Below are 16,920 nucleotides of genomic sequence, written 5' to 3'. Positions count from 1 at the left end.
AGGACATGATGACGCAGCGTCAGGGCTACGAGTCAGACAGGCGACGTGCGTGACGTGGGGACTGCGCTGTTCTGTCAACAAGTCACGCAGACGCAGACGCAGTCGCTTGTGTTTACAAACGTAGAGCTCAAAGTAAAGGCTCGCCGTGAACCTTTGTCGCAATAATATCCATGAAAGAGCAAGAGAAGTTCTATGCTAAAGGAAATAAACCACAATTCACTAAGGCCAAGGCATGAATAATTTTATTCTACCAGCACAAATCGTACTCGGTGTGTAAGGTCTGCGCATCTTTGAATTAACTCGTACATTTAGGCATGATTTGCGACACCTCTCCTGCACATGCTGGGGTCAATTCATCAATAGGCATTAATCGGTCACTCAACTCAAAGATTTTGTTCAACATTATTTTCCCCCCCCCCCCAAAATGATCTGGGAATGTGATTTCCCTTTAAAGCCTCCTTTCGACACACCGGTTATTGATGCCTTTTATCACACGCCATGCCTGTAATGTACCGTAGATTTCAGTTAATGGAGTCGCATAGTCCTTAATGTCTTTTAGGAGGTCCTCAGCAGTTCAGACACTTTATGACAATACATTGTTTGACCGAGTGAAACAGGTAAAAAATGCGTTCCTCCAGCATGTCAGTTGCTGCATGTCTGTGAGCAGCTTTACATCATAGTACTTGAGGTCCATAAAACTCTTGTTAATGGTTTAAAGCAGGTGGGCTGAGTCTCGTTCTTCTCGGTGCATCCAGTATGTTCCCTCTTTGTCCCACTGTATGTACATTCGGATCACACAGCAGCTGTGGCCGTCGTCAGCTTGAGGGCATCCGCCAGGTTGCGTTGCCGGACTCTGGAGTTGGTTATGGTTTCCAAATGGGAATTGGTCACCCATCCACGATGCCGGTCAGAAACTCTGGTCCCCTCTACCCAATCTGGAAAGATGTAAGAGTCCAAGATAAAGCATCTGATGGCATTGCGTGATAATTCTAGGCTCAGGTCAATTCTGTCACCAAAGAAATGAATGTGTGAGAGCAATTTCTGTAAAGGAATGATAGGACAGGTAACGCGGTAGTCTTACGGTCACTGCTTTTTTGGTGAACAAGAATAATATCCGCTTTTTCTAATGACAGCTCATCGGGCTGCTGGGCAACAAATGCTCGGATACACTGCATCTGTGTAAAATCTGTGTAAAAAAAGAAGAGAGGTCAGAGCCACTGCCAAAAAAACAATAGGTCAACATTGCAAATAATGCAATGCTCTTTCATTATTAAGCCGCTAATATTTCCACTATAGTATGTGAATTTATTCCATCAGCTCTATTCTTCTTTTCTAAATATTCTCCCTCATTTCATGTTAGCCTTAATGCGTACATACAAAATGTAACAATTAACCACAAATCCAGTTTCACCAAATTGTATCCCTGTTTTGGGGAAACATCCCACAATACTATTTTTTCCACCTCATTTGCATTCATTAAATCTGTGGGTAAGGATGGATTATGCAATATTAATTTAGAGGTAGAGTAAAAGATGCAAAGATTTTAGACCAAAAAAACAGTCTTTACCTTGTGCAGCAGAAAAATCTATTTCAGGATGTGGCCGAGAAAGAGCAGATATCCATCGTAGCTTATCACTCCTGGGGGGGGGGGGAGATGGTTTTTATCTTCTGTAATGTGTTTCAGGCAACAAAGGCTTTCTCATGTCCTCATCCCCGTGTCTTACTGTGTGTCAGTCCGTAGCAGCGGGGCTCTGTGGGACATGTGCAGTCGGAACAGGTTCTTCTGGAGGGAGTGGAGTTTAACACGGCAGTTCTCCACTCGCAGTTCTGATACAGGAGAATGGTCAATGACCGTGAACCTTCCTCCTCTGGAACGACGAGAAAGAAATGAGGAGATTAAGGCGAGGAAAAGAGACTGCAGATGAAGGAAAGCCGGATGTAGACGATCATAAGGATGAGCACAGCTGGAATGGATTATTCTAGCATTAAATGCTTGTTGACTTACTCTTTTTGTAGTGAAAGGAGCAAGTAGTCATTGAATAGGTGCAAATAAATATTCCTTTCCGTCTCTTTTCGGGAGAAGTCCATCAGTTCGGTGACTGGCCCCTCTCTCACCAGCCTCCGAGACTGACTGATCAGAGGAAGAGTCTGTGCAACACACAGAGAAGAAACAAAGACCAGAAGGATGTTAGCACGTTATAATCTTTAACATTTGATCAAATTCAAGCGCCATTTACAAGGTTTTGTAGTCTCTACAATAAAATTCCTAGAGATCACTGGGAAATTTACTCAGTGCTGAAATTGATAGCTGAAATCAATGTCCTGATACAATAAATATTCTTAAAATGACAACATGCTATCACATCATTACAATACAATCCTCGTGATGTTCGTTCTTTATCGTCTTCACTTACTCTGCATTCAAAGTCCACTTTAGCACTGAGGCAGACCAGAGACTCGATGCTCTTCATCTGTGTGATGCTGTCGTTGCTCTCTTGAATCAGCTGAGAGAAAAGCAATGAAAGAGACTTGTGTCACCAAGGAGACGTGTATATATACACACACACACACACACACACACACACACACACACACACATACAGAGAAAACAGATGCAGCTACCTTCTCCAGGAGTTTCAAAGCTTTAATGGCCTGAGTCGCCTCAGCAGTACCAGGAGATGTTCTCTTCACGATGTTCTGGAAATAAATAGTTTGACTATATTTAACTGAGATAGAAGGAACAGGATTAAAAATGTCATTGTTGTAATTTGTCGTTTGCCACCACACCCACCCACTCACACACACACACACACACACACACCTGGACAAGCAGCTTAATTCTTGTTATCCTCTGGAAAGGAAGGACAAGGAAGGAACGAAGAGGAAGCCTCTGGCAAACTGGACTCCTCTCTAACTTTTCCACAATCCGTCTGAACCCTTGATTCTCATTCCTAACAGAAAGAAAGAGTTTCAATGTTTAGATTTAAGAGAAGCTGAGGGTTTCAGCGAGAGAATGTGGCACGCGCTTCTTGCTGGCTCTATTACGAAATGTCCCAATAAAAGAGATGTATCGGAGAAAACACAAAAGTGCAACTGAACGGCTTACATTAGTCTTTGGTAGGTGGCGTCTTGGTACGACTGATTGGTGAGGTAGGGCACGTAAACCATTTTGAAGCGCGGGCAGTGTCGGGCAATGATATCGCACATGGTGAAGGATATGACGTCCGTTTCCACCCGCTCCTCCAGTTTTGATAAGAAACTGCACAAAACCCACAACAAAATCTCTCGTACATTTCCCTTCCACAGATTTGTAAGGCAAACGGCTATGATAACCACTTTGTGAGTATCTCACGTCAGATGTTAAAGATAACATTTAGTCTCATTCAGAGGATTAACGCTAAATCACGTGTAACATTTCTGACCTGTGGCTGATGGCTCGAACGTCCGCCAGCCGGGAAAAGAGCCAGCTCCTGTCCTGAGTCGTCAATAAGGCCCCTAGCTGTTTGGATTTCACAAAGTGTTCAACAACTATGTCCAAGCTACGGCAGTAGGAGGCCTCTGAGGTCACCACCTCAAATCTCACCTGGAAGAGCAAAAAGCGAAGGGTTAAATAAGAAACGCATTAAAAGAGAAACTAGATAAGGAAGATCTGCACGGAAACATCTAGCAACTAAGTGAAGGCTCGGCAACTGTCTACAGGCCGGGGAATTTACAAGATCATGAGTAAGAGGGAAGATTTCACAATACGTATCCCAGCAGACAGTGTTTACAAGGAAAGACCGTAGTTTCCAGAGAAATAGACGATTACGCAAGACACACTTCTGAGAAAAAATAAATAAGGTGGATTAATAACTGGGTAACTCTGAGATGTGGCAAGTTGGAACATTTCATGTGATTTTATTGGTTTGAAGTGTGACGTAATTGCACTGAAATACTGATTCATATAAATCACGGCATTTCCCAGTACAAAGAAGCCGATGCTGTGAAAAGAAATCTAAAACAGTGAAGCGGTAAATAATCACCCAGGAGGAGGTGAATCACTAAAACTGCATTTGATCTGTTTTACATTACAGAAAATCAGTTGGATGCTCATTAAAAAAGTTCAGCTGAAAGAAAAGAGTGAGCTGAGCCGCTGTTTGCATGATTCTGCTAAACAATACAGATGAAAAAGTAAGATCACCACACGGGATTGAATAAACAGGAGAATTATTTAAACTTTCACTGAGGTTGGAATATTCTGCCATAAAATCCTTAAAGTTTCATGTAAATTAATGGCTTTGGATGGTTTAAAAAAAAAAAAAAGCTCACTCAGAGTGAAATGTTTTGCACTTCAGTTACTGAACCTCAATAATTACCTCCTGCAATCGCCTCTGATCCTCTGTGAGAACCTCCAGCTCAGTACTGTGCCTGACCCCCGGCAGGTCCCGCCACAGCGTGGAAGACTGTGTGAGAGAGACTGATAGACGTGGAGAGGGAGGCCTGCCTTCCCTCTTGGGGGGCTCAGGGAGAGGCAAGCTTTGGACACTGGTGACAGAACCTGTGTGGGACAAGGAGTGGGGGTGCTGGATAGTTGGAAGGGGAGGAAGGGGTCTGCGAGCAGGAGGAGGTGAAGGGGCAGGCGATCGGGTAACGTCCTCGGACAGCGAGATGGCATCGGAACGAGCTTGGCGCAGGATCTCGAAGTTCTGAGCGGCCTCGCTGTACTGCTGGTAGAGCTGCGCGGCATCTGGGAGAGAGAAAGGAGGCGCAAAAGGCAAAGAGAGATGGCAGAGGAGAGAAGGGAGGTACAGGAAAAGCAAAAGAAAGAAGAGAAACAGACGGGAAACATGTTAGCAGAGGAGACTTGCTTGTATTTGACATTCCTTCAACAAACTTGTTGGAATGCAAAGTTAAAGAGGGGGTGCTATTCGGTTAGCAGCTCCGAATGCTTGTAGAAACCTGTCGCTTACGCAAGCACGCACTCACACACCCCGCCCCATTTCCTGTCCGATCCATGCGGATCATACGTTAAACACACTCCGCCAAGGTTGTTTACAAGATCATCTTTAAATGGAATGAGGAAAATTAAACATATTTCCTTTCATTTTGGAAAGTCCGTAGGTCTTAGATCACGGAGGGAAGAATCCCACATACAAGGGAAACACCCAAATATGTCATCCTTTCCCCCCCATCAACAAATAAAAAGTTATGTGCTGAACTGTGTGACATGGAATTTTCTAGCAATCCATCCAGCAAGATTCACACCAAGAAAATATGTTTAAAAAAAAAAGTACACATTCTGAAAACAGGCATCATAATTAAAAGGTGAACAGAAATACTCACTGAAGAACCTCGAGTTCCTTTTCCGTTTTTCAATTGTGTCCAAAACATTCCTGAAGTGTAAAGAAAGACAATTTGTCAAAAACAGTAAAATAATGACTGAAACGGCCAAATTCACATTCAACTAAAATAGATAAAAGAAAATGTAAAACACCGTAACCCTCCAGAAAACAAAGAGAAACAGTGCTAAACCTCGACAGTTTTCAGGGAAGATCACTCAAATACATACTGTACCACTACTACTACTACTGTATGTATACATCACCGGCAAATATGTGCGTGTGAAAGTTCCACTCACCTCAGCTCTACTTCGCCCCAGCTTTTGCACTTATCATCCTCGTCATCTGGAAGGAAAAAGTATGTATTTTTGGAAGAACTATATAACAGCATACCAGTGCACTGCGTTTGGATTGAGTCGCTTTGAGCAACAGAGAACAGTTTAAATGAAACAAAAATAGAAAGCGGTTTAAATAAATATATAAAAACGATAAATGAGATAGCTCTCAACTTAGAAACACTGCATAAAATAAGATCTGAATGTCTCTGCTTCTAGTTTTGTGTCTCACAGCATGAGAGAAAAAAAAAAAAAGCCCAGCCTTTAAGCTGCCAGGTCTGGTTTCCACTTGCTTTCTCCACCTCTGCTCGTCTCCGCCCACCTTCTGGAACCACAACACTATGACGCAGTTTGCAGATAAAGTCAATGCGATCGTGTTCATGTCTGCGCCGGTAATGTCTAGGATGTCGGGGGGATTCTATGTTTGACGTAATGGCAAAACGATGAAAAAGAAACCGAGGAAATGACAAGACAAATTATCTGTAATTTACTCATCTAAAGTTTGACTCCGAAACACGTCAAGCCGATTCGGAGATCTCAAAAGAAACTAGACAGAAATCAACAATGAAATCCAAGCAAGAAGTCATTTGAGGGTTTCTGACAGCTCAGCACAGACACCAGCGTGGCAGCGCATCATGCTCGTTACCTGTTACAGAGAATATTCTGGTCCTGCGGTCCCTTCCAACACCTTCTTCTTCTTCCTCCTCCTCTCTCTCTCCATTTCTTCTTTCAGTGGTTTTACGGATTCCCCTTCTTCGTAACCGGGCCTCGGGACCCAAATCTCGGAAACTGCAGCTTGTGAGAAGCTTTTCTTTTACTTTCTTCTCTTCCGTCAATACCTGCCTGCCGCCCGTCTCATCCGTCACCTCTCCTTCCCTCATCCTTCCGAACTCCTCTGCAACAAAAGCCTCTTCAGCCTCCTCTCCCTGAATTTCTCTTGCACCTTCACCCTCTTGCTCTTCCAGCTCCTGCTCCTCATCATCGGTTGAGGGAATATGGGGGCCAGACTCAGTTTCGTAATTAAGAATTGGGCAGCTGTTGGGCTTGTAAAGTGTGTTGCTCACAGATAAGTACATCTCCACTTCCTTCTCTCTCCTTGCCTCTCTTTGTATTTCTGACAATTCAGCTTCATCACCTGCCTCCTCACTCGTTTCCGCGCCCAAATCAGCTTTTTCTAAATGAACTTGACTAGAGGACTCGGGCTCTTTGTCCATCGTGTGATCCTTCTCGTCTGTGTCTATCAGTGTGTCAGCATGAGCATGTGTAGGCGTGTCACCATGCATAGCTGTGAACTGGTCAACATGCATGCCAGCTTGGTTGTGCCCCATACCTCTCAGTCCTTCCTCCAGCTGTGGCTCTGAGTGCTGTCCGCCCAGTCCTGTCTTAAAAACGGACATTTCTCCAGTCTCCTCAGCACCCGCGTGTCGCTTTTCATCCCTGATCGCTGTCTCAGGCCGGTTGACCCCCTTCTCTCCAAGCACCTCTGCATCAGACTCATCCAAAGTCTGGTCCTCTGAACGCCCTAGAATCTCACGTACAACGTCTTTGGCCCATTTGAGGTGGGGGGCTTGGGAATGTCGCTTGGGCTCCTCTGACATACTCCAAGCCCCACTCAATCGGATGCGAATAGCCTCCATCTCTTCTGGGCTCATTGCTCCAGAGTTAATGACATCCAAGAGGGGTTGGATTTGCTTGTTGTCAAAGGAATTACTCAGTGGAGAAGGTTGATCCCTTTCTCTTCCTGTTTCTTTATTTCTCTCTCTCCATTCTATGAGGAGTCTGTCAGTCAGTGAGTCTCTGTTGATCTGCCCGATTTCAGCGTATGGGTGCTCCTTTTCTTGCTTCATTCCCTCCTCAGTCTTTGTGGTTTCAGGCTCTGGCAACACTCTGCATCTGATATCCACCTCCGTTGCTTCGGCCCTTTCCTCCCTCGGTATATTTAACTCGCTCTTGTCCTCTTTGTCTGGGTCGTTGATGATCGGGTCTTCATTTCTAGTCAGTGTCGCATGCCGGTCATCCTGAGCTTTCTGCGTGTCGTCTTGACTGTAATGACGATGACTTTTCAAAACTGGGTTGTCACTTTCCACTTCCTGAACTTGATCAACTTGTGACAGTGACTTCTCGCCGGATGTTGCCTTGGGCAACGTCTGCCCAATCACACAGAAGATGTACTTTGGCTGTTTTTCCTTACCATGCTCATCTTTATCAACCAACTCCTGTTTACCATCTTCTCTCTCATTCTCCTTTAAAGAAGACGCTGAGGGGCCTTCATAACCCAGGTCCAAGAACTCTTGACAGTCCTCAAATTCTTCCTCTTCATCCTCCTCCCCTCTCTCATCCCCTTCATCTCCGCCACTGGACACAGTCACAAAACCGTCCTCTCCTGACAGCATTCTGTGTCTGTCTTGCGTCGCCTCCGTTTCACTTCCTCCATCGCTCTCAGAGCGGATCCAGTAATCGCTGCCACCTTCTTCCTCTCTGTCACTCTCCTCTGTGTTATCGGTCACGTTCTCCCCCTCTGCCTCCCTCTGCCAGTGTCCCGCTATCCTTCCATCACTGTCAGACCGATGTCCCTTCCCTCCCTTATCCACCTCTTTGCTGACTTCACCCATCTCTTCTCCATCTACATTTACACCCCCTGTCTGCCATTCTAAGTCCCCCCTGTACTTGTGTCTCCCTTCATTCTGTGCACTGCCGTGGTCCAAGTATCGGCCACATGGTTGCTCTTTTAATGTCTGCCCATCATCCTGCGACTCCTTACTCCTCTCTCTTACATATCTTTCTCTGTCGACAAATTCCCCTTTACTAGTCTTGCCCCTCTGTGGCTCCAACCACATCCTTCTCGGCTCTGCTCTGCTGCCTGTCGTCTCTACTGCCTCTCTATCACATCTTATTTTCTCATTTTTACTTCTTTCAACAGCCGTCTTTGAATTTATACGCTCTTCTACATCTTTGTCACTTTCAGGATTGCTCCATTCTCCACTGCTCTGGCCTCGTGGCACCCTTGGCACGTTCTCATTCAGGGATCTACTGCTTCTGTCTGTTGAATCCTGCCATTTAGGATCTGGCGCTCTCTCATTGAGTTCCTTCCACCTCCTCTGCTTATACTCTCTGAATCTTTCGTCCTCTCTGCTGTCGTCGTTCATGTCTCTTATACTTTCCTTACATCTATCTTCCTCTTCCGCCTCCCTTGGTGCTCTCCTGTCACACTCTCTGTACCTCGCCCTATCTTTCTCCGCTCCCCTCCGTCTGGATTGATCACCTTCTCTTTCCCCGTCTCGGTATCTCTGCCTGTCCTCTGCCCTGTACCCTTGCCAATCTCTCTCTTTCTCTCCCTTTGTTTTAACTGTGTTCTCCCCCTCACTCTGGCTGTGTTGATATGACTCCTCCCTCCGTCTGTCCCTGTCTCTCTCCCTGCACATTTCTCTCTCTTCACTATCTCCTTCGCTTCTGGAGTTCCGCCATCCCTCTTTTCGTTGAGCTTTTTCCCTCTCCTTCCTATCTGTGTCATTGTCCCTCTCATGTCTTCTGTGTGGAGACGAAATCCTGGCCTCTCTTCTTCCCATGTCATTTCTTGGATTTCCTCTCTTTCTATCTCCATCCCTCTCTCGTCTATCCCAAGAATCAAGTTCTCTTCTCCTGTCTTGGAAACCAGCACCAGACTCCAGATACCTTTCCTTCTGTCGTGATTTGTCGTCTTCTGCGGGTCTTCGTCCAGGGTTTCGTCCCTCTTCCTTTGCCCTGCTTCTGAGCTCATCTGCTTCCCTCTCTCTCTGCCACCCATCTGTCTGGAGTCGTTTTGTTCTCTCTCTCTGCCTCCTGTCACCTTCCTCTCCTTCTAGCTCTGCGGTAGTCATCCTTTTGCCGTGTTCTCCACTGCCTCTTCTCATTCTGGGAAATGTGTCCCCTTTTCTCGTCCCCCTTACTGCTTCTTCTCTCTCACTCTCTCTCTCCACATTTGACAACGGCCTCCCATTTTTGCTCTGGCCATCTTCTTGCCTCCTCTCTCTCCCCCCCTCTCTCGGCCTGGGTACAGGAGCGCGTTCTCTTTCATAGTATCTTTCCCGTGGGTCCATATCTCTGTATCTTGTCTTGTCCTTCATTTTCTCTGCATCCCTCTCTCTCCTCCTGTCTTCCTCTCGGCTTCCATCTCTCTCCCGCTCCGACTGCGCAGCCGCCGGCCTCGGACTTGGATCTCGAGAAACTCTTCCGCCTGGCTGAAGCTTGCGGTCAGATGTTTTGTTGTTGCTGTAGAGGGTGCTGCTGGGTTTTTTGGTCCCCATTATAACATCATTTACAAAACCTAAAAGACATTAAGGCCCCACAAGTCAGTTAAGGAATTAAACATTGATAGTTAAGTTATTTTAACGGACAAATCATTTATCTGCAGGTCAACTGACAAAGACCATGAATGCTATCTCTCTATCTCCGAAGTGGCAGCCATTCAAAATCCTGTGTTCAGGTCGGTATGCTGTTCTGATGTTTTGCAATAAAGTCTAATAACTGCAACTTGGAGCTGAACGTTATGAAACACTTGAAAACAAACAAGGGTGTCTGGTAAATGTACATTACAGACTAGGGAATATGCAGCCAGGTCAAATAAAAGGTGACCCCCTCGTGCAGTTCTCTAAGAATGCAGCACAAACCTGCAAAGCGCCACATACCAAAAGGCTTCGTTCAGCAAGCAAGGCCTGTGACACATAGACACGGCATGTAACATGTTCACCACAGACAAGCGTCAACTAAATCTGTGTCCAGAGAAATTTACCATTTACAGGGCACTTTACCTTAATATATATATATATATTTATTTAATGGCAAAGGAGCTCACCTGAACTTTGAATCCTGGGGAGATCTGTGGTCTCTCCCCCCTCCCCAGAGCAGCTCACCTCAAATGCATGGGGTAGCACAGCAAGAATTAATTCCTGTTCTAAAATTGCCCAGGTAACAAATGCCCTCCTTTTCTCCCACTAAATCAACCCTTATTGTTTCCCTCTCAAAATGTCAACTATTGAGAAACCCCCTAATGTTTACGCCTGAGTTCTCCTTGCTTTTTTTCTTCTTCTACCTGCCCCCCTCTCTCTCTCGGCATTTCCCCACCTCCCCCTGTGCTTCCTGAAATTCCCAAACAAGTCTCAACAGATTGGCACTTCTCTTTCCCCTCCTCCTTCTCGCTGTCTCAGTCGCTGTTGCTGATCAGAGACATCTCAAACAAATCTAAATCAATGTCTGCCTACCGCTCAGTCCTTCTTAGCTTACCTGAGTGGACAAACAAAACTCACTGCCCTCTCCAGCCCCATTCCTCTCTCTTGCAAAAAGACAGGAAGTAACACCTCCTCTGTGACTCTGTTCGGTTCACTGATTGGTTGATATGGAGTAACTGGGTGTGTCTGCGCAACAGAAACAGCCAGGTAAGCGAAAGGCTGTGACGCATCACAATGGAGAGTTGGGGGAGGGGAGAGTAAGAGCGCACAGGTTAAAGATCACTGAGGCCTACAACTTCTTCCCAAATTCCCCCTCCAATAGTTTTGGAGGAATGAAACAAGAAATGAAAACTCACCACGTTGTTTAAAAAGCAATATTTAATAATAATAATCGAAGAGGAGGAACCCAAGGGGGGTGATGATGATGAATATATTTATTAGATAGAATGTTAGAGTACAAGTACAGCAAGCGTGGTGATATCCAAAGGTTGCAAAGTAAATCCCCCCCAAAAATACCTTTGAATGGTTTTGTCCACATGAACAAGAGTTCTCTATTTAATATGACCAAGTAAGACAGTGCATTCTTGAGTAGATAAAACACAGTGCCTAAATTCACTGAGTGAACTCATCAACTTTAATCTACTCACTTTAAACTGTTCTGTCTGAAGTTTTCAAGCCATGTCATGATTAGTAGATGAGACAGTTTTAGATTAAATTGATCAATCAAACACTTTGCAAAAGCTGTCTTGTACTTAAGATTCTTGATTCTTTTGTTTGTTGGTTTGACAAAAAAACAGTTTATATAACTTAGTTAAAATCTGCTCCAAAATAATCGGAGTTCAGCAGAGAGATCTGCGATCTTAATGAAAGAAACAGGTGGTCAATAAAGGCAAAATAATCATTTCCCAAAATGACCACATCCTGTGCTCCAAGTTTGCTTTGATGCCCTCAGGCCGATAAAGATTTGATTGATCGATTGATTACTCTGTTTCATAAGGTTTAATATGCACCAGCTTAACATTCAATTCCTAACAGACAACTTTTCCACAAAATCAAATAAGTATCAGTTTTATAAAATTATTACGTACAACAGATTTAAAACAGAGAATATGTTTTCCCATGCAATTATTATTATTAAAATCTTTCGTGTTTAAATTCAGCGATATTGTATAGAAAGAGTCTTTCCTAATTTGAAAGTGCATTAAATGATGAAATAATAGACGTAACAGGGGTAGATAACATTTCAAACGCAGTTATGTTAAACCTCAGCTGACGCGTCAGCTGACGCGGGCGCGTGGGAATTCAGCTCCTGCTCATTGGTCGCGCTTCTTCCGGGAGGTCACGTGTGCGTTTGTTTTCACTTCCGCAATTCGCTACTGTCTTGTAGCTTGTTAGTTTCTTGGTTAGCCACTTTACACGCTTTGTGGGAAAACGCGTTTATTATCCACGGCAGGAATACTTGCTGCTATAGTTGATTCAAAACTCCAGCGTACATGATAATTTAATATTTTCTTTCTGCCTTATAGAACATGTTTGTACGTTGAGTAAAACAGGAAGCGGAGTTAGCGCGAGGAAGCTCACTTTCATCGCCAACTAGCTAAACGTCAAAGTCCTGTCAGTTTGTGTGTTAATCTAACTAACAAAAAGCTTTTCCAACTCATTTACAGTAGAAGAAGCCGCGAAGGTACGTGCATGATGTAGACTAATGTTACTGTTACATTTTTAGAGGGGTAATATCCACCCATCTGTTTCCTGATGAAAACTTTTTGCCTCTTGAGTAGATATTTTGCAAGTACACAACGCTTGAAAACGTGGTTGCACAATTCTCCAAAGGCATTACCAAGTGGCAGTTGACCTGATTTACAAGAATTGGACAAAGTGATTAGTAATTTATATTAATGCCACTGAATTTGCAGGTAGTAAGCAGGAAATGAAGTTGCTCACAGGTCCCTTCGTGCTCTTGGACTATGTAGTAGATTAGTGCAGTGTATTCTATAGAAGGTACTAAAGATTAAATCAGAAAGGTTAGTGAATTTAATCAGTGCTCGATCAAAATGGTTTAGCGTATTGATTCAAAATGCATTTGAATTTGAAGAAATGTTAAGATAAAATAGTGAAAGATGTCCATTAATATTTCACAGCACGTAAGGTGACGGCATTCTAAAACCCAGTTATTTTGCTTCACATAATATGTGTAAATATTCTGTCTTGTACAGACCTATTCCTCTTCTTTAGAGGGGAATGTCAGAATTTGTTTGAGATGAAACATGGAGAAATGTTTATCCTGATTCTCAGTCGTTCCACATGTTTGACCTGCTATAAGCAGTCTGTCCTTTTTCGTCTGACTCCGTGATGTGCAGACATTTTATTGTGGAACAATTTTGAATCCCTTGTGTGTATCTTGTCTAACCCCGATTTCAAATGAGTAGTAAATATGCTTGAAAATCATTTGTGTCGATAAATGAAATATCCATCTTTTTTGCTAGATGGCCAACAGACACGGAGTGGAGTCCATCTTGGTGTGGACCCTTGCTATTCAGCTTGTCCTGTGTGGGAGAGGGGTGTTCACTGCCAACGGCACCAAGAACTGCAAACTGTTCTCCGAGTCTAAATCAGAACTGAATGTCCTCAATCGACTCGAGTCACTTGCCCATAAGAAGTAAGAAATGACATGCCATATACCGTACATGTCTTCTTTTGGTATGCAGCGTAGCCACAACAACATGACAAATGTTGTTTTTTGACAATGTCTTGTTATTTATTTTGTGGATTTTTTTTTTTTTTCTTGTTGGCAGCTTTACATCCGAGGTCAAGATTGGAGACGATAGCTACTCTTACACATTTCAGTTGTGTGGGGATGCCGGGGGTGTTGCAGGAGCTGGAGTTATTCAGGTGGACAGCAAGAAAAAGGAAACTAAGCCAACGGTGATTGGCATGTATAATTCAACACAGGCCATTGGAGGAAGTAAGTGCCTGAAAAACCTAATAATCTCAAACGTTTGCATGTTGTGTAAATTTTAACCATTGTCTTTTTCTAGGTGACTGGGTGATGTTGATTTACAGAAATGGTGACACATACGATGGACACTGTTCCAAGGAGAAGAGGAAAGCCATTATTATGATCTCTTGCAACAGGGACATAGATGTGGTAAGAGTAGATTTGAACATTTAAATGTGACGATGTGTGTTCATCCCAAAATACCACTTTTTATTTATTTATTATAAATGCAATGGGCTGTATTTATTTGGGTTATTCTGCTGTGGCGACCAGGCAATCAACGAGTGTCTTTGAGTAACATCCACGAATACTGCACACTTGTTTATGGTATGAGAGGTGACACAAGATTTGGTCCGTTATGTTGTGGGGTTTTTGTTCTTAAGCAGTTTTGTTTTTTTGAGAAGGAAAATCCCCGTTCATGTAACTGAGTAATCTGTAATTTGCGTGCGATCTGTGTGGTGTTCATTCGTTTCTCGGGATGACGTCGGATGCGTTTGGCTGATGTGAATTTGCACTGCGCTCATAATGCGATCGTAGGTTTGAGCACGTGTTTCCTGTGTGACTTGTCATCTTGTGCGCTCTCGCCTTTTATCCATTTCCCCCGGTCATGAGCTCTTTCTGTCTCCATCCCAATCCCAGGGCCGACTGGAGGTGGTGCTGGAGGACAGGGAGAGGGAGCAGGACTGCTTCTACCTGTTTGAGCTGGACTGCAGTGGAGTATGCCCAGTTGTTCAGTCTCAGCTCGGCACCGGCTCCATAATACTCATCATGTGTGTAATAATACAAAATAAAACGTCAACGTAGTGAATGTCATGATGTTCGGTCAGTGAACATAAGCCCATCTGTTCTTTCAGTGTCTTCAGTCTATTCATTCTTTACCTCATTGGAGGCTTCTTATACCAGCGATTCATTGTCGGAGCCAAAGGAATGGAGCAGTTCCCAAACTATGCTTTCTGGGTGGAGGTTGGAAACCGGTTGGCGGTAAGAGCAGTCGAATAATGGAATCCAAAATATTTGGTTCATGAATTTGTTAAAGAATACTTGTTCTGATCATTTAGCATTTATCTTTTTCACCGTGTCCGTTTGGTTGACTCTGCTATCCCCACCCGACACAGGATGGATGTGACTTTGTGTGCCGGGCAGGGAATCGTGACGAAGCCTCACCATACAGAGGAGTCGTTACAGAGCCTTTAGAAGAAGAGCCAGATGAGAGGGATGACCACTTACTACCGATGTGACCTCAGCATGTTGGAAAATGCACGGAAGGTTTCACTGTGTGACACAGTTTCTTCTTTCACATGTTTTGTGAAGTTGCTGTTAGACACAAGTCTTGTTTTTCTTGTGCTGATTTAGGTTAGAACCTGCCCTGTTGCCTGGCAACTGTTGTGCGATGACCTTGTGAAGGCAGGTTATAGATAGGGCTGATGGTTAACTCACTTCTCCCTATGCATTTGATGTCAAAAAATAGTGAATGATTTATTCAGACTTACAAATTGAAAACAGAGAATAATGCGGAACTATGTCATCAAAGGAAGTTTTAAGAGGTGAGATTTATGCATAAATAAAACTTAAGATATTGGTATATTCTCTGCGTAAGTAATGATGGTCGGCGCAGAGTGCAGCAAGTTGTTTGTCCTGTTTTTGTTTTGTACTGACAGATTTCAGAAGTTTCTTTGTCTCATTTTGCTTTCATCAAACTCTTTGGAAATCTGATTTGTTACATGAGAATGTAAATGATTAATTTAAAACACTGTGATGGGCCTTACAGCTTCTTTTCACAAATAGAAATTGCTGCAAAAACACCATTGAATTTAATATTTTGTTGAATATTCTCCTTTAACATTCCAGTAAAGCTTTGACATCCAGGGTCATCTCCAGCTTATTACCAACTAGACCGTTGTTGCTAACCAGCTGAAAGTTTATATCAAATTTATGTTCTTAGCCTACACATTTTGTATCTATTTAAAATAAAAGTATAATTTAATGGCTGTTCAGCGACTACCGGTAGATGCTAGTAAGTGCTGCTACACATCAGAAAGCAAGCTATTTATAACAAGCCTATTCATAATTTATTTCTAAATTATTGGAATCCATAGTGCATAAAACAAAATTCAGAGTAACATCCAGCATTCATAATTACAAAACTACATAATTGGGACACCAGCTGTGCTGCGAGGCAGGACTAGATGGTACGTTTCCCTGATCAGATATTTAGGCCATCTCTCAGCTGCTGCATCGCGTCTGTAGGAATAAAGAGTAGCTATGAAAATTGTTAATTTTCTATATGGTTACAAAGGTGGTGTTACAGCCCGGAGCATATCATTAATGAGGTTTTTCTTTTTTATTATTAACGTGATGGATTGAGACAGGAATTCTGACACTGAATAAAAATGTATATTAAGTTTAAGTTGTGAAACAAATGACCCTTTGACGCTATGAAGGCTTTTCCTTCAGTGTGTGTTTCTATCACTTTCTTTTTGTGTTTCAGTTGACATTCCTTTGCCAAGTTTGGTGAGTGGTTATAATGAACAGGACTTGGCAAAGGAATATCATCGCCTGCTAGATTAATGCAACAGCTTCTGGTTCAAGGGTGATTTCAAGGCGTGAAACTTTTGTATTACGGTTACATGAAAAATAAAATATAAAGGAACTTCGTGTATGCTCATTTTAATAGTGAAATCAGTAAATGTAGCAGATGCAGAACAAGAACACAACGCAGAGGGAACAAACACAGACGGGTTACATACACACCCAAGTGCAATCACCAATGTTTAAACATTGAAAGGATGAAACATTTTATGAATTTATATTTAAGCTAACATAATGGTTGAAGTGTTTTTGACTTCTTGGTAAATGCTACAGGAAAAAGAACGGTTATACCTGATAAACCAAAAGGCTAGCAGCAAATTTTACTTAAAAAAACGTTAAAATAATGGCTTGAACTATAAAAGAAACATCATAGGAATAATTTAATACACTTTATTTTTGCTGTACAAATGTACTCCAAATTATTTGTGTAATTTATTGACCAAAATCCTTAATCACAATTGGAAGCCTTTGCCACT

General features: G+C 43.1%; 2 protein-coding genes across 4 annotated transcripts; one reads left to right on the top strand and one right to left on the bottom strand.

Annotated features, from left to right (window-relative positions):
• Nucleotides 1–224: 224 nt before the first annotated feature.
• Nucleotides 225–10,633, bottom strand: arhgef5 (Rho guanine nucleotide exchange factor (GEF) 5). 3 transcript variants are annotated; one of them, XM_068760145.1, is made up of 15 exons: nucleotides 10,485–10,633; nucleotides 6,300–9,956; nucleotides 5,618–5,663; nucleotides 5,323–5,372; nucleotides 4,356–4,726; nucleotides 3,423–3,583; nucleotides 3,107–3,259; nucleotides 2,822–2,951; nucleotides 2,623–2,697; nucleotides 2,415–2,528; nucleotides 2,006–2,148; nucleotides 1,725–1,868; nucleotides 1,568–1,638; nucleotides 1,082–1,186; nucleotides 225–935 (listed from the first exon to the last, which is right to left on the bottom strand). In XM_068760145.1, exons 2-15 carry the CDS (start codon nucleotides 9,934–9,936, stop codon nucleotides 793–795), a joined length of 5,343 nt encoding a protein of 1,780 aa, XP_068616246.1. In that variant the 5' UTR covers nucleotides 9,937–9,956; nucleotides 10,485–10,633; the 3' UTR covers nucleotides 225–792. The 3 variants fall into 3 exon arrangements, with proteins under 3 accessions (XP_068616246.1, XP_068616254.1, XP_068616261.1); XM_068760153.1 differs by having other exon boundaries at nucleotides 2,415–2,504; XM_068760160.1 differs by having other exon boundaries at nucleotides 6,984–9,956.
• Nucleotides 10,634–12,288: 1,655 nt separating this feature from the next.
• m6pr (mannose-6-phosphate receptor (cation dependent)) lies at nucleotides 12,289–16,500 on the top strand. The gene is made up of 7 exons (XM_068759325.1): nucleotides 12,289–12,541; nucleotides 13,344–13,516; nucleotides 13,653–13,822; nucleotides 13,896–14,005; nucleotides 14,495–14,625; nucleotides 14,710–14,836; nucleotides 14,971–16,500. Exons 2-7 carry the CDS (start codon nucleotides 13,344–13,346, stop codon nucleotides 15,091–15,093), a joined length of 834 nt encoding a protein of 277 aa, XP_068615426.1. The 5' UTR covers nucleotides 12,289–12,541; the 3' UTR covers nucleotides 15,094–16,500.
• Nucleotides 16,501–16,920: the final 420 nt, after the last annotated feature.

Source organism: Brachionichthys hirsutus, chromosome 3, assembly GCF_040956055.1.
Source record: "Brachionichthys hirsutus isolate HB-005 chromosome 3, CSIRO-AGI_Bhir_v1, whole genome shotgun sequence".
Taxonomy (NCBI): Eukaryota; Metazoa; Chordata; class Actinopteri; order Lophiiformes; family Brachionichthyidae; genus Brachionichthys; species Brachionichthys hirsutus.
Note: the sequence above shows the minus strand (reverse complement) of the source record. Positions and strands in the feature narration are given on the sequence as shown.